The sequence below is a fragment of the Chiloscyllium punctatum genome, chromosome 16 (assembly GCF_047496795.1).
Source record: "Chiloscyllium punctatum isolate Juve2018m chromosome 16, sChiPun1.3, whole genome shotgun sequence".
Classification (NCBI taxonomy): domain Eukaryota; kingdom Metazoa; phylum Chordata; class Chondrichthyes; order Orectolobiformes; family Hemiscylliidae; genus Chiloscyllium; species Chiloscyllium punctatum.
This window is the reverse complement of record NC_092754.1, coordinates 27,887,357-27,903,346: the sequence shown is the minus strand read 5'-3', so window position 1 is coordinate 27,903,346 and position 15,990 is coordinate 27,887,357. Positions and strand designations below refer to the sequence as shown.

General features: G+C 39.0%; 1 protein-coding gene across 3 annotated transcripts in view; it reads right to left on the bottom strand.

The window, feature by feature from the left end:
* Positions 1-8,594: 8,594 nt before the first annotated feature.
* The window catches only part of padi2 (peptidyl arginine deiminase, type II), a 45,679-nt gene continuing 38,283 nt past the window's right edge, over positions 8,595-15,990 (bottom strand). For all 3 annotated transcript variants that reach the window (XM_072586603.1, XM_072586604.1, XM_072586605.1), the window contains 4 exons: positions 11,867-11,960; positions 9,870-9,946; positions 9,645-9,776; positions 8,595-9,184 (listed from right to left, as the gene is read on the bottom strand). In XM_072586603.1, coding sequence (XP_072442704.1) covers positions 8,951-9,184; positions 9,645-9,776; positions 9,870-9,946; positions 11,867-11,960 — 537 coding nt within the window. In that variant the 3' untranslated portion in view covers positions 8,595-8,950. The remainder of the gene's footprint in view (positions 9,185-9,644; positions 9,777-9,869; positions 9,947-11,866; positions 11,961-15,990) is intronic.

Sequence of the window (15,990 nt, the reverse complement as noted above, 5' to 3'; positions counted from 1 at the left end):
GTATGTAAGGATACTAGAGAGAGAGAGTCATGTCGTTTTGTGGCTAATTGGTGTTCATGTATTCTGGTGGCTAGTTTTCTGCCTGGTTGTCCAATGTAGTGTTTGTTATAGTCCTTGCACAGTAGTTTGTGCAAAACTATCAACAAACACATAGAGTTAGACCCCATGTACCACCCCCTGAGAAAAGGAACAGGACATAACTTCACCACAAGAAATGACATCACCATAGGAAATGACATCACCAACCCAAAGAAACCCAGACATATAAATAGAAAGCAGGAATTATCAGCAGTGCTTTGCTTGAGGCCCACTGAAGATTTTACCTAGTAGGGTGACGAAACATTTGGAAATGAACCCTGCAGCTCAGCAAACAAATCTACATCCATTTTCCATCAGTCTTTGTGGTAGAGGGCATTATAAATATCTTAACGATAACAGATAACTAAGGTACTAATGGGAAGAAAAACCTTGCAACATTTCTCTCACATGGCACAAGTATTAGACAGGCTATTGGGACTAAAAGCAGACAAGTCACCAGGACCTACAACCAAGGATTTTAAAGGAAATGGCCACAGCAGTAGTAGAGATATTGGTCAAAATAGTCCAGAACATAATGGATTCTGAGAGGGTTCCAATGGTTGAAAACAGTTAATGTTCAAGAAGGCAGGAAGACAAAGCAGGAAACTACTTAACCTAACATCCATCACTGGGAAAGAGCTAGAAGCTAATATAAATTAATATAATAATAGATTGAAAGGGAAGAAAATTAAGTTGCAAGAAAAAAACAGCAATTGTGAACAATTTAGAATTCAGCAAAGGAGGAAGAGAATAATTAAGAGGGGGAGAAAAGTAACATATGAGAATGAATTTGGCAAAGGACACAAAAGAGAATTATATGAGCGCAGTTAGCAAATTCAAATGTAGGCCCTGCATATCTGAAACAGGAGAATTGATAATGGAAAACAAGGAAATGATAGTGCAATTAATAGCTATTTTAGTTCTGTCTGAAAAATGATAAATTCCCAAGGTCTTATAATCTATATCCCAGGGTCCTAAAGGATGTGACCATGGACTCAGTAAATACAGCAGTGGCCATCTTCGAAATTTCTATAGTTTGGATGGCAAATGTAACCCTACTATTTCAAAAAGGAGGGAGGAAAAAAGGAATTTCACAGACCGTTTAGCCTATATTACTTATTATCAGTCATAAGGAAAATGCCGGAGTCTGTTACAAAAGATGTGATAACCGGACACTTCAAAATTACTAAAGGGAGTATACAAGTCAACATGTATTTATGACGGGGGAATCAAGTTTGGAAAACCTACTTCAATTTTATTTTTAAAAGGATGTTACTAGTATAGATGAGGGAGAATCGGTGGATGTAGTGTATTTGGTTTCTCAGAAAACTTTTGAAAAAATTCCCCATAAGAGTTTATTGTACAAAAGCATATGAGGTTGTGGTAATATGCTGCCATGAATTGATAATTGGTTAAGGGCAAGAAACAGAGAGTAGAAATAAATGCATCTTTTTAAGAATGCAATGTAGTACCTAGTGGGATTATCACAGTGCATGGTCCCATGTAACTTAAAATATATACCAACAATTTGGATGAGGGAATCAAATATAATATTTCCACTGTTGCTGAGAACACAAAACTAGGTGGAATAATGAGTAGTAATAAGGAAATATAGAGATGTCAAGGAAATTTATACATGTTGAGTGAGTAGCAAAATGTGTGGAAATGTATTATAATGTGGATAAATGTGAAATTGTCCACTTCAGTAGGGAAAAACAAAATGGCAGAATATTTATAGATTGAGAAATGTTGATCACAAAGGGAGCTGGGTATTCTTGCACATCAGTCACTGAAAGCTTGCAGCTACAGCAAGTAGTTAGGAAGACAAATGAAATAGAACATAGAACATTACAGTGCAGTACAGGTCCTTCTGCCCTCGATGTTGCACCAACCTGTGAAATTAATCTGATGCCCATCTAACCTACACCATTCCATTATTATCCATATGTATGTCCAATGCCCATTTAAATGCCCTTAACATTGGCGAGTCTACTACTGTTGCAGGCAGGCCATTCCATGCCCCTACTATACTCTGAGTGAAGAAACTATTCCTCATATCTGTCCTAATTCTATCATCCCTCAATTTAAAGCTATGTCCCCTCATGTTAGCCTCCACCATCCGAGGAAAAAGGCTCTCACTGTCCACCCTATATAATCCTCTGATTATCCTATATGTCTCAATCAAGTCACCTCTCAACCTTCTTCTCTCCAACGAAAACGGCATCAGTTCCCTCAGCCTTTCCTCGTAAGACCTTACATCCATACCAGGCAACATCTACACCTCCAATTCTTTATTAACAGCTTTCTAGACCTGCCTTGCCACCTTCAACGATCTGTGCAAATTTATACTCAGGTCTCTCTGCTGATGCACCCCCTTTAAAATTGTATTCCATAATTTATATTGTCTTTTAATTTTCTTTGTACCAAAGTGCATCATTTCACACGTCTGCACTGAACTCATCTGTCACCTGTCTGCCCATTACTCTAACATGTTAATGTCCTTTTGAAGTTCCACACTGTCCTCCGCAAACTTTACAATTCTTCCAAATTTTGTCTCATCTGCAAGTTTTGAAATTGTCCCTTGAACCAAGATTCATCAGATCCAAAAGATGATTACTATATATCAGGAAAAACACAGACCTCTGTGCAACTTCACTACAAATCTTCTTCCAACTCAAAATATACCCATTGACCATTATTCTTTGTTTCTTATCCCTCGGCCAATTATGTATCAATGTTGCTACTGTCCCTTTTATACCATGATATATAACTTTCCTCGCAAATCTGTTGTGTGGCACAGTATCAAGTGCGTTCAGGAAATTTATGTACATCACATCAACAGCATTACCTTCATTGAGTCTTTCCTCTATCTCTTTAAAAACTCCAGCAAGTTAGTTAAACATGATTTCCCTTTTAGAAATGCATGCTGACTCTTCCTAAGCAACCCACCTTTTTCCATGTGACAACGAATGCTCTCCTGAATGTGTGGGTGAAAGCTTCCTCGCTATCAAAGTTAAACTGACTGAACTATAACAGCTGAGATTATTCTTACCACCTTTTTTGATTTTAATTGTAATATTTGCAATTGTCCAGTCATCTGGCACCTCCCCCTGAGTCCATTGAAGAGTGTAAGGTTGTGGCCCGTGACCCTGTAATTTCTTCACTTTCTTCAAAATCTTTGTTGCATCTCATCCAGTCCTGGTGCCTTGTCAACATAAAGAACCAACAGTCTATCCAAAATTTCTTCCTTATTAATTTTGAACCCTTCTTGTATCATCAATGACATAGGTGAGGTGCTGGAAGACTGGAGGTTGGCTAACGTGGTGCCACGGTTTAAGAAAGGTGGTAAGGACAAGCCAGGGAACGATAGACCAGTGAGCCTGACCTCGGTGGTGGGCATGTTGTTGGAGGGAATCCTGATGGACAGGGTGTACATGTATTTGGAAAGGCAAGGACTGATTATGGATAGTCAACATGGCTTTGAGCATGGGAAGGCATGTCTCGCAAACTTGTTTGAGTTTTTTGAAGAAGTAACAAAGAGGATTGATGAGGGCAGAGTGATAGCTGTGTGATCTATATGGACTTCGGTAAGACATTCGACAAGTTTCCCCATGGGAGACTGGTTAGCAAGGTTAGATCTCACGGAATACAGGGAGAACTAGCCATTTGGATACAGAACTGGCTCAAAGGTAGAAGACAGAGGGTGGTGATGGAGAGTTGTTCTACAGACTGGAGGCCTGTGACCAGTGGAGTGCCACAAGGATCGGTGCTGGGTCCTCTACTTTTTGTCATTTACATAAATGATTTGGATGCGAGTATAAGAGGTACAGTTAGTAAGTTTGCAGATGACACCAAAATTAGAGGTGTAGTGGACTGTGAAGAAGGTTACCTCAGATTACAACAGGATCTTGACCAGATGGGCCAATGGGCTGAGAAGTGGCAGATGGAGTTTAATTCAGATAAATGCGAGGTGCTGCATTTTGGGAAAGCAAATCTGAGCAGGACTTATACACTAAATGGTAAGGTCCTAGGGAGTATTGCTGAACAAAGAGACTTTGGAGTGCAGGTTCACAGCTCCTTAAAAGTGAAGTCGCAGGTAGCTAGGATAGTGAAGAAGGCGTTTGGTATGCTTTCCTTTATTGGTCAGAGTATGGAGTACAGTAGGGAGGTCATGTTGTGGCTGTACAGGACATTGATTAGGCCACTGTTGGAATATTGCATGCAAATTCTGGTCTCCTTCCTATCGGAAAGATGTTCTGAAACTTGAAAGGGTTCAGAAAAGATTTACAAGCATGTTGCCAGGGTTGGAGGATTTGAGCTATGGGGAGGCTGACCAGGCTGGATCTGTTTTCCCTGGAGTGTAGGAGGCTGAGGGATGACCTTATAGAGGTTTACATGGGGCATGGATAGGATAAATAGACAAAGTCTTTTCCCTGGGGTGGGGGTGTCCAGAACTAGAGGGCATAGGTTTAGGGTAAGAGGGGAAAGATATAAAAAGGACCTAAGGGGTAACTTTTTCACACAGAGGGTGGTACGTGTATGGAATGAGTTGCCAGAGGAAGTGGTGGAGGCTGATACAATTGCAACATTTAAAAGGCATTTGGATGGGTATATGAATAGGAAGGGCTTGGAGGGATATGGGCCGGGTGCTGGCAGGTGGGACTAGATTGGGTTGGGATATCTGGTCGGCATGGATGGGTTGGACCGAAGGGTCTGTTTCCACGCTGTACATCTCTATGACTATAAGTGAGCAGCAGCCTGCTCTTTTGTAAAGACCGATGTACAGTATTTATTTAACACTACATCAAGCTCTGAGTTCATAAACATCCATTTGTTCTTAGCCACATGGTGGGCTGGAAAAACTGTCCATCATTTTGCTTCATTACGGGGAGCAAGAGTCTCCCACACAAATATTTCTAAAAGTTAAACGGAGCTTCTGAAAGGAATCTGAGACATTCCTCCTCTTATAATCCAACTCTATTTGTGAAGAATTCCACAGTTTGGTATTATAGGACAAATTTACAATCTTGCAAACAAAAGAAATCTTCACAAACACATTCTATACTTAGCAATCAGAGGAAGTCTTACCCCAGGTTTCTTTACTGGGAATTACTGGCAGCCAGAGGTCAGAGAAGCCAGGAGCTACAAATAAGCAAGGAAAAGAAAAATCAAAACTTTCACTGGCATTTAAATAAACTTTTTAAGGGAATGTGATAACCACGGCCAGTTACTGAAATCGGAATTCAATAAAAATCTGGAATAAAAAGCTAGCTCAATGAAGATCATGTAACCACTGTCAGTTCATTAATGTCTTCTTAAGGAAGGGAACCTGCTTACTTTACCTGGTCTAGTCTACATATGATTCCAGATCCACAACAACCTGATTAATCATTAACTGCCCTCTGGACAATTAAAGATGGGCATTAGTGTTGGTCTAACTAGCGACATCCACATCCCTTGAATGACTGAACATAAATCACCATGAAAGAGCATTTCAAAACGTAGTTACAATATAGTATGCATATTTTGGAGGAATAGATTCTTTTAGTAGAGTCATTAATTCTTCAGATTGTCTGATTGCGAAATCATCAGTAACAATGTAAGACTATCGAGTAGGAATTGTTAGCATCTTTCACACAAATTTCCACCATCTGCACTATAAATTTCCACTGTAACAGAAGCCAAGTCAAACTTAACAGGAATGTTAGAGAATAAAATTTCTGGAATATAGTAACTGATGGCTACATGCTAGTTTCAAATCTATATATCAATTCAACTTGCTAAAATCTAATTAATTTATTTTTTCACATGCTTTAGTTGAATTACCCTTAAAACATCAGATTCTTTGTTATGGATTTTTCATCATTTTCACATGCTTACCCTGTTATTTTCCTGATCAAGTAGAGAAATTTGCCTTTGCAGTTCTATCAGTTGTTCTCTCTTGTACTTCAGTTCTTTCTCTGCAGTGCGGCACAGATTATGCACTTTTTGTAAATCCTGCCGCATCTGTCTGGACTCCTCTGTTTGCTGCTGCAGTAACACTTCCTGTATGTTGTCCTTCATTGCAAGAGAGAGCTTAAGAACAGCTGTACAGAGCCCTGGTGAGACCATACCTGTAGAAGTGTGTGCAGTTTTGGTTTCCTTACCTCAGAAAAATGTAGAGAAGATCAGAAAACTGATGCCTGGGATGGTAGGTTTGTTCCACAAGGAGAAATTGAATTGATGAGGCCTGCAGAGTTTGGAAGAGTGAGACAGGATTGCTATTGAACCGTATAAAATTCTGACATAGCTGGATGAATTGGATGCAAGGATGATGTTTCCCCTGGTTGAGGCAATCCAGAACAAGGGGTCACTGTCTCAGGATTCAGGGTAGGACATTTCAGACTGAACTGAGGGGAAACCTCTTCACTTAGAAATTAATAAATCTGTGTAATTTCCGAACACAGAAGGCTTTGGTGGTAAGTCACTAAATATGTTTAAGAAAAGATAGATTTCTAAAGACTAAAGATATCATGCAATATAGGGAGAGAACAGAAGAATGATTTTGAGATAGAAGGAGCAGCCATGATCATGTTGAATGAACTGCTCCTATTTTCTATGTTTCTAAGTTCATTCTTAGCATTTGGTACTTGGAATGCACTTCAATAAAATTAGAAAAGTATCATGGAGAACTAAAACAAAATCATGACTGGCTATACCGTTAGGTATTTTTAAAAACCAAAATCAACCCACATGGACTAGCTGACTATTCAGAATAACAAATGTATTTCAGAAGGCAAAACACATCTATTCAATTAAGAAAATTGAGACAGACGAAAATGATTCCTAATTGAATTCCTTGCTTGTGCTTGATTAACTGTTTTTGACTAAGGCAGCAGTTAAATATATTTGGGTTTCAGCAACAACTTCCAATTATTTGGAAGTACCTTTAACGTAGTAAACTGTTCCAAATGTTCACATGAACCAAACAAAGTTGAGCACCAAATTAGATAAGGAGCTGGTGGGCTAGCTTATGGGTCAAAGGAGTAAGGTGTTAAACATGTCTTAAAGACAAAAATCACACAATGGCAGGTTATAGTCCAACAGATTTATTTGAAACCGCAAGCTTTTGGAACCCCCACTCATTCCTCAGGCAGCTAGTGAAAGAGAATACTTCTGACACAGAATTTATAAGTAAAAGATCAAAGAGTCACACAACTTATGCAAATGTATTGAACAAACCTAGATGGGTATTAAGTCTTTAAATCAGTTAGAATGGAGATGCGGGTTTCAATGGATTAATATGAAAATCCCAGAATTTCTTTCAAGTCACTGCCCCAAGAGAACTTCAGGTTTTATCAGGGTAAGGGTGACACCTCTGCTCAGACAATGTATTTTAGGTGTGAGACCATGTTTCAAGTTTGTTTGTATCTGTCAGACTGGTTTTATTTCCAAAGTAGGAATTATAGAATGCCACATTGACTGACTGTTTACAGATTATGTGCTTTTTGAACAAAATAGAATGTACCTATAAATACAAATTCACCAACACACTCGCTCTCACACATGCGCACGCACACACACACATACTTTCCCTCACACACACACACACAAATCTATGGGGTGAATTTGCATTTGCAGATACATTCTATTTTGTTCAAAAAGCAAATAATCTGTAGACTGTCAGGTCAATGTGGCATTCTATAATTCCTACTTTGAAAATAAAACCAGTCTGACAGATACAAACAGACTTGAAACATAGTCTCACACCTAAAATACATTGTCTGAGCAGATGTGTCACCTTTCTTCTGATAAAACCTGAAGTTATCTTGGGGCAATGAATGAAAGAAATTCTGGAAATTACATATTAATTCACTGAAACCTGCACCCTCCATTCTAACTGACTAAAGACTTAATACCCATCTAGATTTGTTCAATACATTCACATAAGTTGTATGACTCTTTGATCTTTTGCTTATAAATTCTGTGTCCAAAGTATTTTCTCTCAGTAGCTGCCTGAGGAATGAGCATTCGTTTTGAATGCTTGTACTTCCAAATAAATCTGTTGGACCATAATCCAGTGCCGTGTGACTTTTGACTTTGTCCACCCCAGTTCAACACTGGCACATCCACGTCAAAGAGAGAGAGAGTGAAACAAAGCAGGAATTCCAGCACTTAGGGATCTGAAGGCACAGCCACCACTGGTCGAGTAGTTAAAAACTCAAGTCTTCAAGAGGCCAGAGCTGAAGGAGCACTGAGGTTTGAGGGGCTGGAGTGTGGGGGAATGTTGAGAATTAAGGAGAGGTGAGGCCATGGAAGGATTTGCAAAGGATGAAGATTTTTAAACCAAAGTGATGTCCACCTGGAAACTGTCTATAGGATGTGTGAGTTGAAGCCAAGATCAGGTTCAGCCATGATGTCAAATTTTTTTTTTAAATACATTTTTCAAGTCAAATTTTTAGTTAATCATTCAAGCTTTCAAGATGGTGAAAGTAGTTGTCAATATCTAAGGAACACAAAGGAACTAGCTTGCCATCTGTGTCATTACAACTTTTTATTGTCGTAGTTCCAGTGAAATACTATTAAACAATACTAAATGTTACATTAATGCAAGTTTCTGATATTATTTCGCCTGAATCAAAATTAATCTCATTTGCAAACAACACGAGTTGCAAAAACCCATAACTAAAAACAGAAGGCTCTACTTACCCTAAAAATTCAACTAATTCTTAAGAAAAACCAACTGAGCATAGATTTTGTCATTCAATTACAGCACCTGAAGTCCTTGAATAGCATAATTTGAATGCCAATATCCAGATAGCATTTTGTCAGCACAAAGCAAATTCAAAGGTAAAAGAAATGCGTTGTTATTTTTAATAATTGTAAATGCCAATTACATCTCCATATTCCACCACTTAAAAGAAAACGGTTTCCGGCATACATTTGAACCACAGTGAACGTCACCTTTCTTCAGGTGATAGGAAGCAAAGTCATCAATAAAGTTACAATCCAGGCCAAGGGGTTCCAGTGCTGAACGCACCGCAGATTCCAGTGGACATTTTCCATTGATCAGCGGCCCAAATGGTTTTGGAATGCCCAGGTATTTCCCAAGGATAATCATGTTCACCTAGAAAATCACAAAGTGAGCAAATGTGTTCATTAGTTGTGTCCAATTGTTAGAATGATAAAAATAATGAATTGTGAGGTAACAAAAAGGGTCAGAGGAAAAGAAAGTAACTAAGAAGAGTAAGACGGAGTAAGTGAGGGGATAAAAGACTGAAAGACAAAGATGAGGATAAAGGTTAAGGAATTATGAAAAGAATAAATGATAAGTGGAAAATTAAATAAAATGGAGAAGCAGGAGGCAATAACGCAAATATCTATTCTAACAATTAGTGGAGATATAAAACATATCCTATTTTACATTTATGATTCATCAGACAAAGACTTAATTCCTGCTAAGCTGCTTAGCAGAGACCATCCATCTCCGGTGGGGATGCATTCTAATGGCTGCTCTTATGTGTCTCTCAGTTACCCTCAAGCAGATACTGGGAACATGCCATCCACCCTTGTCAGTTATAACTTACCATATCTGGAAAAAAAGCTATTGCTTGATTTAATTTCTCGTGCAGCTTAAACAACCCAGGAATATCAATAATATCTTGCTCATCCAGTCCCAATTCCTTCTTTAAGGCATCTCGATTCCAATCAATACATTGCTGAGTGGAAGATGGAGAAAATTTGAAATAGTTATGCAATCATTTTTGCACAAGAACACATTAATAGTTCACTGTTATATCATATTGACCCACCTGCACATAAGCATTATAGTCCAATAGGTTTTGATTACCTAGGATTTCATTAATTTTGATTGGTTTTGTATCGAGATCTAGGTAAGAAATATAAAAACAATATTAAAATAAAACAAAGAACTGCAGGTACTAGAGATCTGAAACAAACAAGAAGCAAAATTTGCTGGAGTAACACAGCAGGTCTGGAAGAAAGTAAAGCTAATGTTTCAAGTTCCATGCATTAACTCTGTTTTCTTTTTACTGTTGCTGCCAGCCCTGCGGAATTTATCCAGTTATTTCTTGTGTATGTTAAAGCCAACATTGCTGTTTCTTATTCAGCTGGTTCTTTGAATATCTCTTTATTAAATTACATTGAGATTTGTGCAACCAAATGTTCCACCCATTAATGATTTGTTGTCTGTTTCTTATTCCTGATACCAGTTTGTAGACATAGAGTCATACAGCATGGAAACAGACCTTTCAGTCCAACCAGGCTATGCTGAACATGATCCCAAACTAAACTAGGCCTAAGTGCTTAGCTCATATCCCTCCAAACTTATCCTATTCATGTATCTAAATGTCTTTTATATGTTGTAATTGTACCTGTATCTACCACTTCCACAGGAAGTTCATTCCACACACAAACCATTCTCTGTGTTAAAAAAAGGCCTCTCATGTTGTTTTTAAATCTCTCTTCTCACCTTAAAAATGCTCCCTAGTCTTGAAATCCCCCATCCGAAGGAATCGACACCTAACATTAACTCTCTCTATACCTCTCATTAATTTATTAGCTTCTGTTAGGCTGCCTCTCAACCTCGTATGCTCCAGTGAAAAAAAGTCCCAGCCTATCCAGCCTTTCTTTATAACCCAAACCTTCCATACCCGGCAACATCTGGGTAAACCTCTTCTGGACGCTCTCCAGCTTAATGATATCCTTTCTGTAACTGGATGACCAGAACCAGACACAGTACTTCAGGAAGAGACCTCACCAATGTCCTGCATAACCTCAACCTGATTTCCCAACTCTGTTTCTGTTTATTAGTTATATTAATGAAGGAAAATCTTGGCACACATTGGTTCATGACGGATGTTTGGAAAAGAAAGAGTCATCAACAGGAAAGCTCCTGGTCTCCACTCTGCATGATCTATATTTGATTAACATGAAGAACTGTCGGAAGGATGTTGTGAAAGTTGAAAGGGTTCAGAAATGATTTACAAGGATGTTGCCAGGGTTGGAGGGTTTGAGCTGGAGGGAGAGGCTGAATAAGTTGCGGCTGTTTTCCCTGCAACATTGGAAGCTGAGGGGTGACCTTACAGAGGTTTATGAAATCATGAGGGACATGGATAGGGTAAATAGACAAGGTATTTTCCCTGGGGTGGGGAGTCCAGAACTAGAGTGCATACATTTAGGGTAAGAAATGAAAAATTTAAAAGGGACCTAAGGGGCAACTTTTTCAAGCAGAAGGTGGTACGTGTATGGAATGAGTTGCCAGAGGCTGGTACAATTACAACATTTAAGAGGAATCTGGATGGGTAAATGAAGAGGAAGTGTTTAGACAGATATGACAGACAAGTGCTGACAAATGGGACTAGATTAGTTTAGGATATCTGGTCAGCATGTACGAGTTTGGCCGAAACGTCCATTTCTGTGCTGTACATCTCTGTAACTCTATAACTTATCCAAGCAATCAAAGCTGCAAAGTCTCCTGGATTTCTTATTTTTGGGGTCTCCCTTTGTCAATGTTAAATTAATATGTATAAAAATGACTATCATTGCTTGTTATTTTTATAGTCAGAGTGTCACTATGGCACGGGAAGGAGTCATTCATCTGATCAAGTCCATGCTGGATGTGATGTATTAAATAGGAACATATTCGGGGGTGAGTTAGATACATTTTACCAAGTCCTCCATCAGCAGCAAGCACCTTTTGCAGGATAGGCAGTTTAGGCTCAGGGCAAAAGAGGGATTGGGTTGTATATGTTTACTTTTGAATTATTACAGCTAATTAGAAACTCACTTTCAAACATTTGAGTTTCACCATGTCCTTCTTTCTGGAGCTTCTTGAACAATTTACAGCAGTCATCAGGACTTACCAGGAGAAGGCGGAAACCCTGTAGAAACATAGGCAAAATGTGGATATTCAAACACTGATGTGCTCTCAGCAGGGCATCCTGACAAAACCTATCCCACTCTGTCTCTTTGTCTTTTTCTCCCTAAAACACATGAAGTAGGTGGAGGAGTGTGCTGTTATAGTGGTTAACTTCCCTCCCAACCAGGGGTTGGCCACCACAATTGCTCCATAATGACTTTGTGTTGACCACAGCCTTTGTACAATTTAGTACAGCATTCCTCTTCAAAATTTGCCATTGTCCAACTTGCTGGGACTGGCTTGATTGTTTCCAATTTTATGTTTCCAACAGGAGCCAGACCAAATTTACCAATGGTTTCTCTTCCAATGCCTAGTTCATGGATTTCCCAATAAATCTGAACATGGTTTTGATGATCCAATGACCAAAATGATTTGCACGATGATGTCACATGCCTCCAGCAATTTGCATCTATTCTCGAGCACTGCCGCTGTCCACTTGTGCTCCTTCCAAATAACCATTGGTACCCATGCCATGAGTCAACTTCCTTCCAAAGCAATAGAAGGAAATGCATTTCTCCAGGGAATGTACAGTACAAAATTGAAGAGAATGCAGTGAATGAGAGAGAGAATGCAAATAAGCAGTCAAAGAAACTTGGGTTGAGAGAGGGAGATAAGCCATCCATATACATTTTGATTGATTTTGATTGGCAATCCTATAGGTAGGACCTTGAGACAGCACTTGGTTCTGATGCAGTTCCACTTTGCCTGTAAATTGGGAGGACAGAAGATAGAATCCAATGAAAATCCTTGCAGTCTACCTTACAATTGCTCTGTTGACCTCAGGTTGCTGTATCAAGTGGATCTGTTTATAATTGTTCACACATTGCCTGCATAAGGAAAAGAATTGTAAACATTCTTTCTGCAAAAATCACAAGGCTGAGTGTGGGCTATCAGGGGAGGTGGGTGTCGGTTAAGTAAGATATGCCTGTACAAACAGTTATAAGCATCTGTTTCCCGGTTCTGCAAAAACAAAAGACCACCAACAAGAGGTCATAAGGCTCAGCGTAAATAAAGAATAAAAGGAAATATTGCTTTGGCGAGCACAGAAACAGATGGCGGTGAAGAAGGATATATAACAATAAGACCACAGAGGGAGGTGGTCAAACGGCCTTGTGAGGCCAGAGATAAACATTTTGTCACGGACAAGGCCGGATGAGTTCAGAGATAAACAGCCGGGTTTAGAGTAGTGACAGATGTAAACAGGGGAGGAGCAATGGGAGGAGGGAAGAGAAACGAATTACATAAATACTGTGTACTCGTTAAACTCGGTGTGTGTGTGCCTGCCTTGTAGACAGTAGACACCACACCCCTCTTGCAAGAGTGTAATCAACGATACTACTGCTTTAGATCTTGTCTCGGACTGAAATTATTGAAGTGAGTGAGCTTCGTTTCTCACAACTGGGGGCTTCGTCCGGAATATTCTTCCATCGCCGGGGGGAGTGGCTGGCCCTGGATACTGGGAAGACGCATCCCGTTCCCAATTGTGGAGCGGTCCTGTGTCCCGGATTGGTCCACTCCCTTGGGCGACTGGTACGAATCCCACAAGAGAGACATCTGAATCAGACAGTGAAAGGAGGTCGATAGAAAATACAGCAAAAAGGAACCAGGCAACTCTGTGCACAGACCAAGGTAAGAAAATTGACTTTTAAGTACTGCCTTGGTGGCTGGGATTGAGTTTTAGTAGTTAATAAGGGACTAACGAAGGAACACAATAGGGGCTGTGCCGAGGGTAAGTAAAAAGCCTCCGGGAATACAAAAGAAAAAGACAATGGAAATGGAGGCGGGGTCCCTGACAACATACTTCCAGAAAGTCCGTTGGGCAGGATGTTGTGGAATTGGAAAAATAATACTTGTACAAGGAAAAAAGATAGGAAAAAGATGAATAAATATTGTGGCTTTGTCTTCTAGACAAAGTACGGGTCGAATAAAGACTGGGTTTGTAAATATTTGAATTTATATGTCAATGGAAAACAGCCTTACAGTCAGGAGGAATCAGATTATGCTTCGTGTCGGAAGGGCTAGTAGCTGAAGGGCTACTGAGGGTACACTTTGTAACTAAATCATGGTCAGACATCCAGAAAAATATTCAAAAGATAGAGGGGTGAAGCGAGGAGCACCTAAAGGTGTTGTTGTGGGAATCTCAGAAAAAGTGTCTGTGAGATATGGTGTGTGCGTGTGTGAGAGAGAGAGAAGAGAGCTGTATAGCTGGTAGAAAGTTTAACCCTTTGTGATTTGGTTTGAATGCACATTTGTTTGTTGGTGATTGAGTGTTTGTGCTTTGTTCCCTGGAGCTTGAGATCCAGGACTATTTTGAATCTGATTTCTATTGTGGAAATTTAACATGATTTCTTTTAAGGTTAAGGATTTTACAGTGATTATGAAATAAAATGTTAACTCCTGTTCTTTCTACAGGTCATGACTGCCTTACTATCAGTTTCTAATTAATCTCTTTTATCCTTACATAAAAGTGATTTATGGAGGACAGTTGAAGTTTCAGTTCAACATTAGATTGTAATATTAAAAAAATCCTATGGTTAATATCTGTGACCTTAGATTCGGCCTTTATTCATGCATTAGAAGTTTTTTTTATCTTGAACAGGCAAATCCTTTTAAGGCAGCTCTGATTATTTCACGACTTATGCATTGTAATTGAGCAATGATTGGTCAGGACTACTTAAGAAAACAAATTTTGGATTTAAATTAAGGGACTAAAACTGGGTAATTATAGTGGATTTCAAAGTTGGGAACTGTATGAATTTTACATTTTAAATATTAGATACTGAATAAATGAATTTATAATATATATATACAAGTAAGGTTCCAAAATGTATAGTTAGGAACAGGTTTTAAAGTTAGACAAGCATAAATTGATGAATTGGTATTTGAAGTTATGGGGAGCAAAAAATATTGCAATATTTCTTTTAAAAATATTTCAAGGTCTGAATAAAACATTGGGTTATGAAGAATGACCATTAGGGGGCCCTAAAGCTGTTCAGTTGGTTAAATCAGGTCAACAATTGATCTGGCAACATAACATGAGAAGTAGAAACAAAAGGCAAAAATAATGATAGCCACGGTTGATGTGGTAATAAAGAAAAGGACAAAACTAAAAGGAGAAAGAAACTGGAATGGTCGGGGAGGAGATGTTAAGGGGTCTGGTGGACAGGAACAAGGATCGAAGTGGAAATCCCCACAGGCGGGATGTTTTTACTGTGAAAGGACGGGTCACTTTAAGAGACTGTGTCCAGATCTGAAAAAGGAAGCAAAGGCAATACCATTTATGAACCTTGATGAAAAATAGGGCTGTCAGGAGTTTCTGCCCCTGGGGACCCACCAGGAACCCTTGATAAATTTAAAGGTAAGACTTTTTAAAGAGGACGTAGTTTTCCTAGTCGATATGGGGGCAGTAAGGTCATCCTTAAATTTTAAGCCCAAGGCAGCGGGAACAAAAGAGTTAATAGGATTATGGTGACAGTTTTGTGATTAGAGGCACGAAGAATCAGTTTTGCGCTCATGACAAGCTGCTGCCACCAAATTTGAATTAACTGCAAATGGTGCTATGAAATCTGTTGAGGTTCTTAGAAATGAATGTGCTCAAGCAAAACAATTACAGAAACAGAATGAGAAGTAACAAGTGACTAGTAAACAAACAGAACTGTGCAATTACAGTTTTAAAAATGTTTTAGTCACTTGTTGTGTTTCCACCCTGAATTACAGATAATGATTTTTATATTTATATAATTAATAATTAATATTTATAATAAATCGATTGCGTTAGCCTGAATCAATATTAATTGACAGGATCCCTTCACACATTCTCAGTGACCTATCATATTGATTCATGGTTAATTTAAAACATGACTGCATTAATTCATTGTTAATTAAAGAATGGAAAGCTACATTACTGGCTGATGAGGTAACTAAAGAAGCAGCCCTGAATCCACAGGAAGCGGTAGTTTATTCCCTAATACCTACTGTCCCAGATCCTCAGG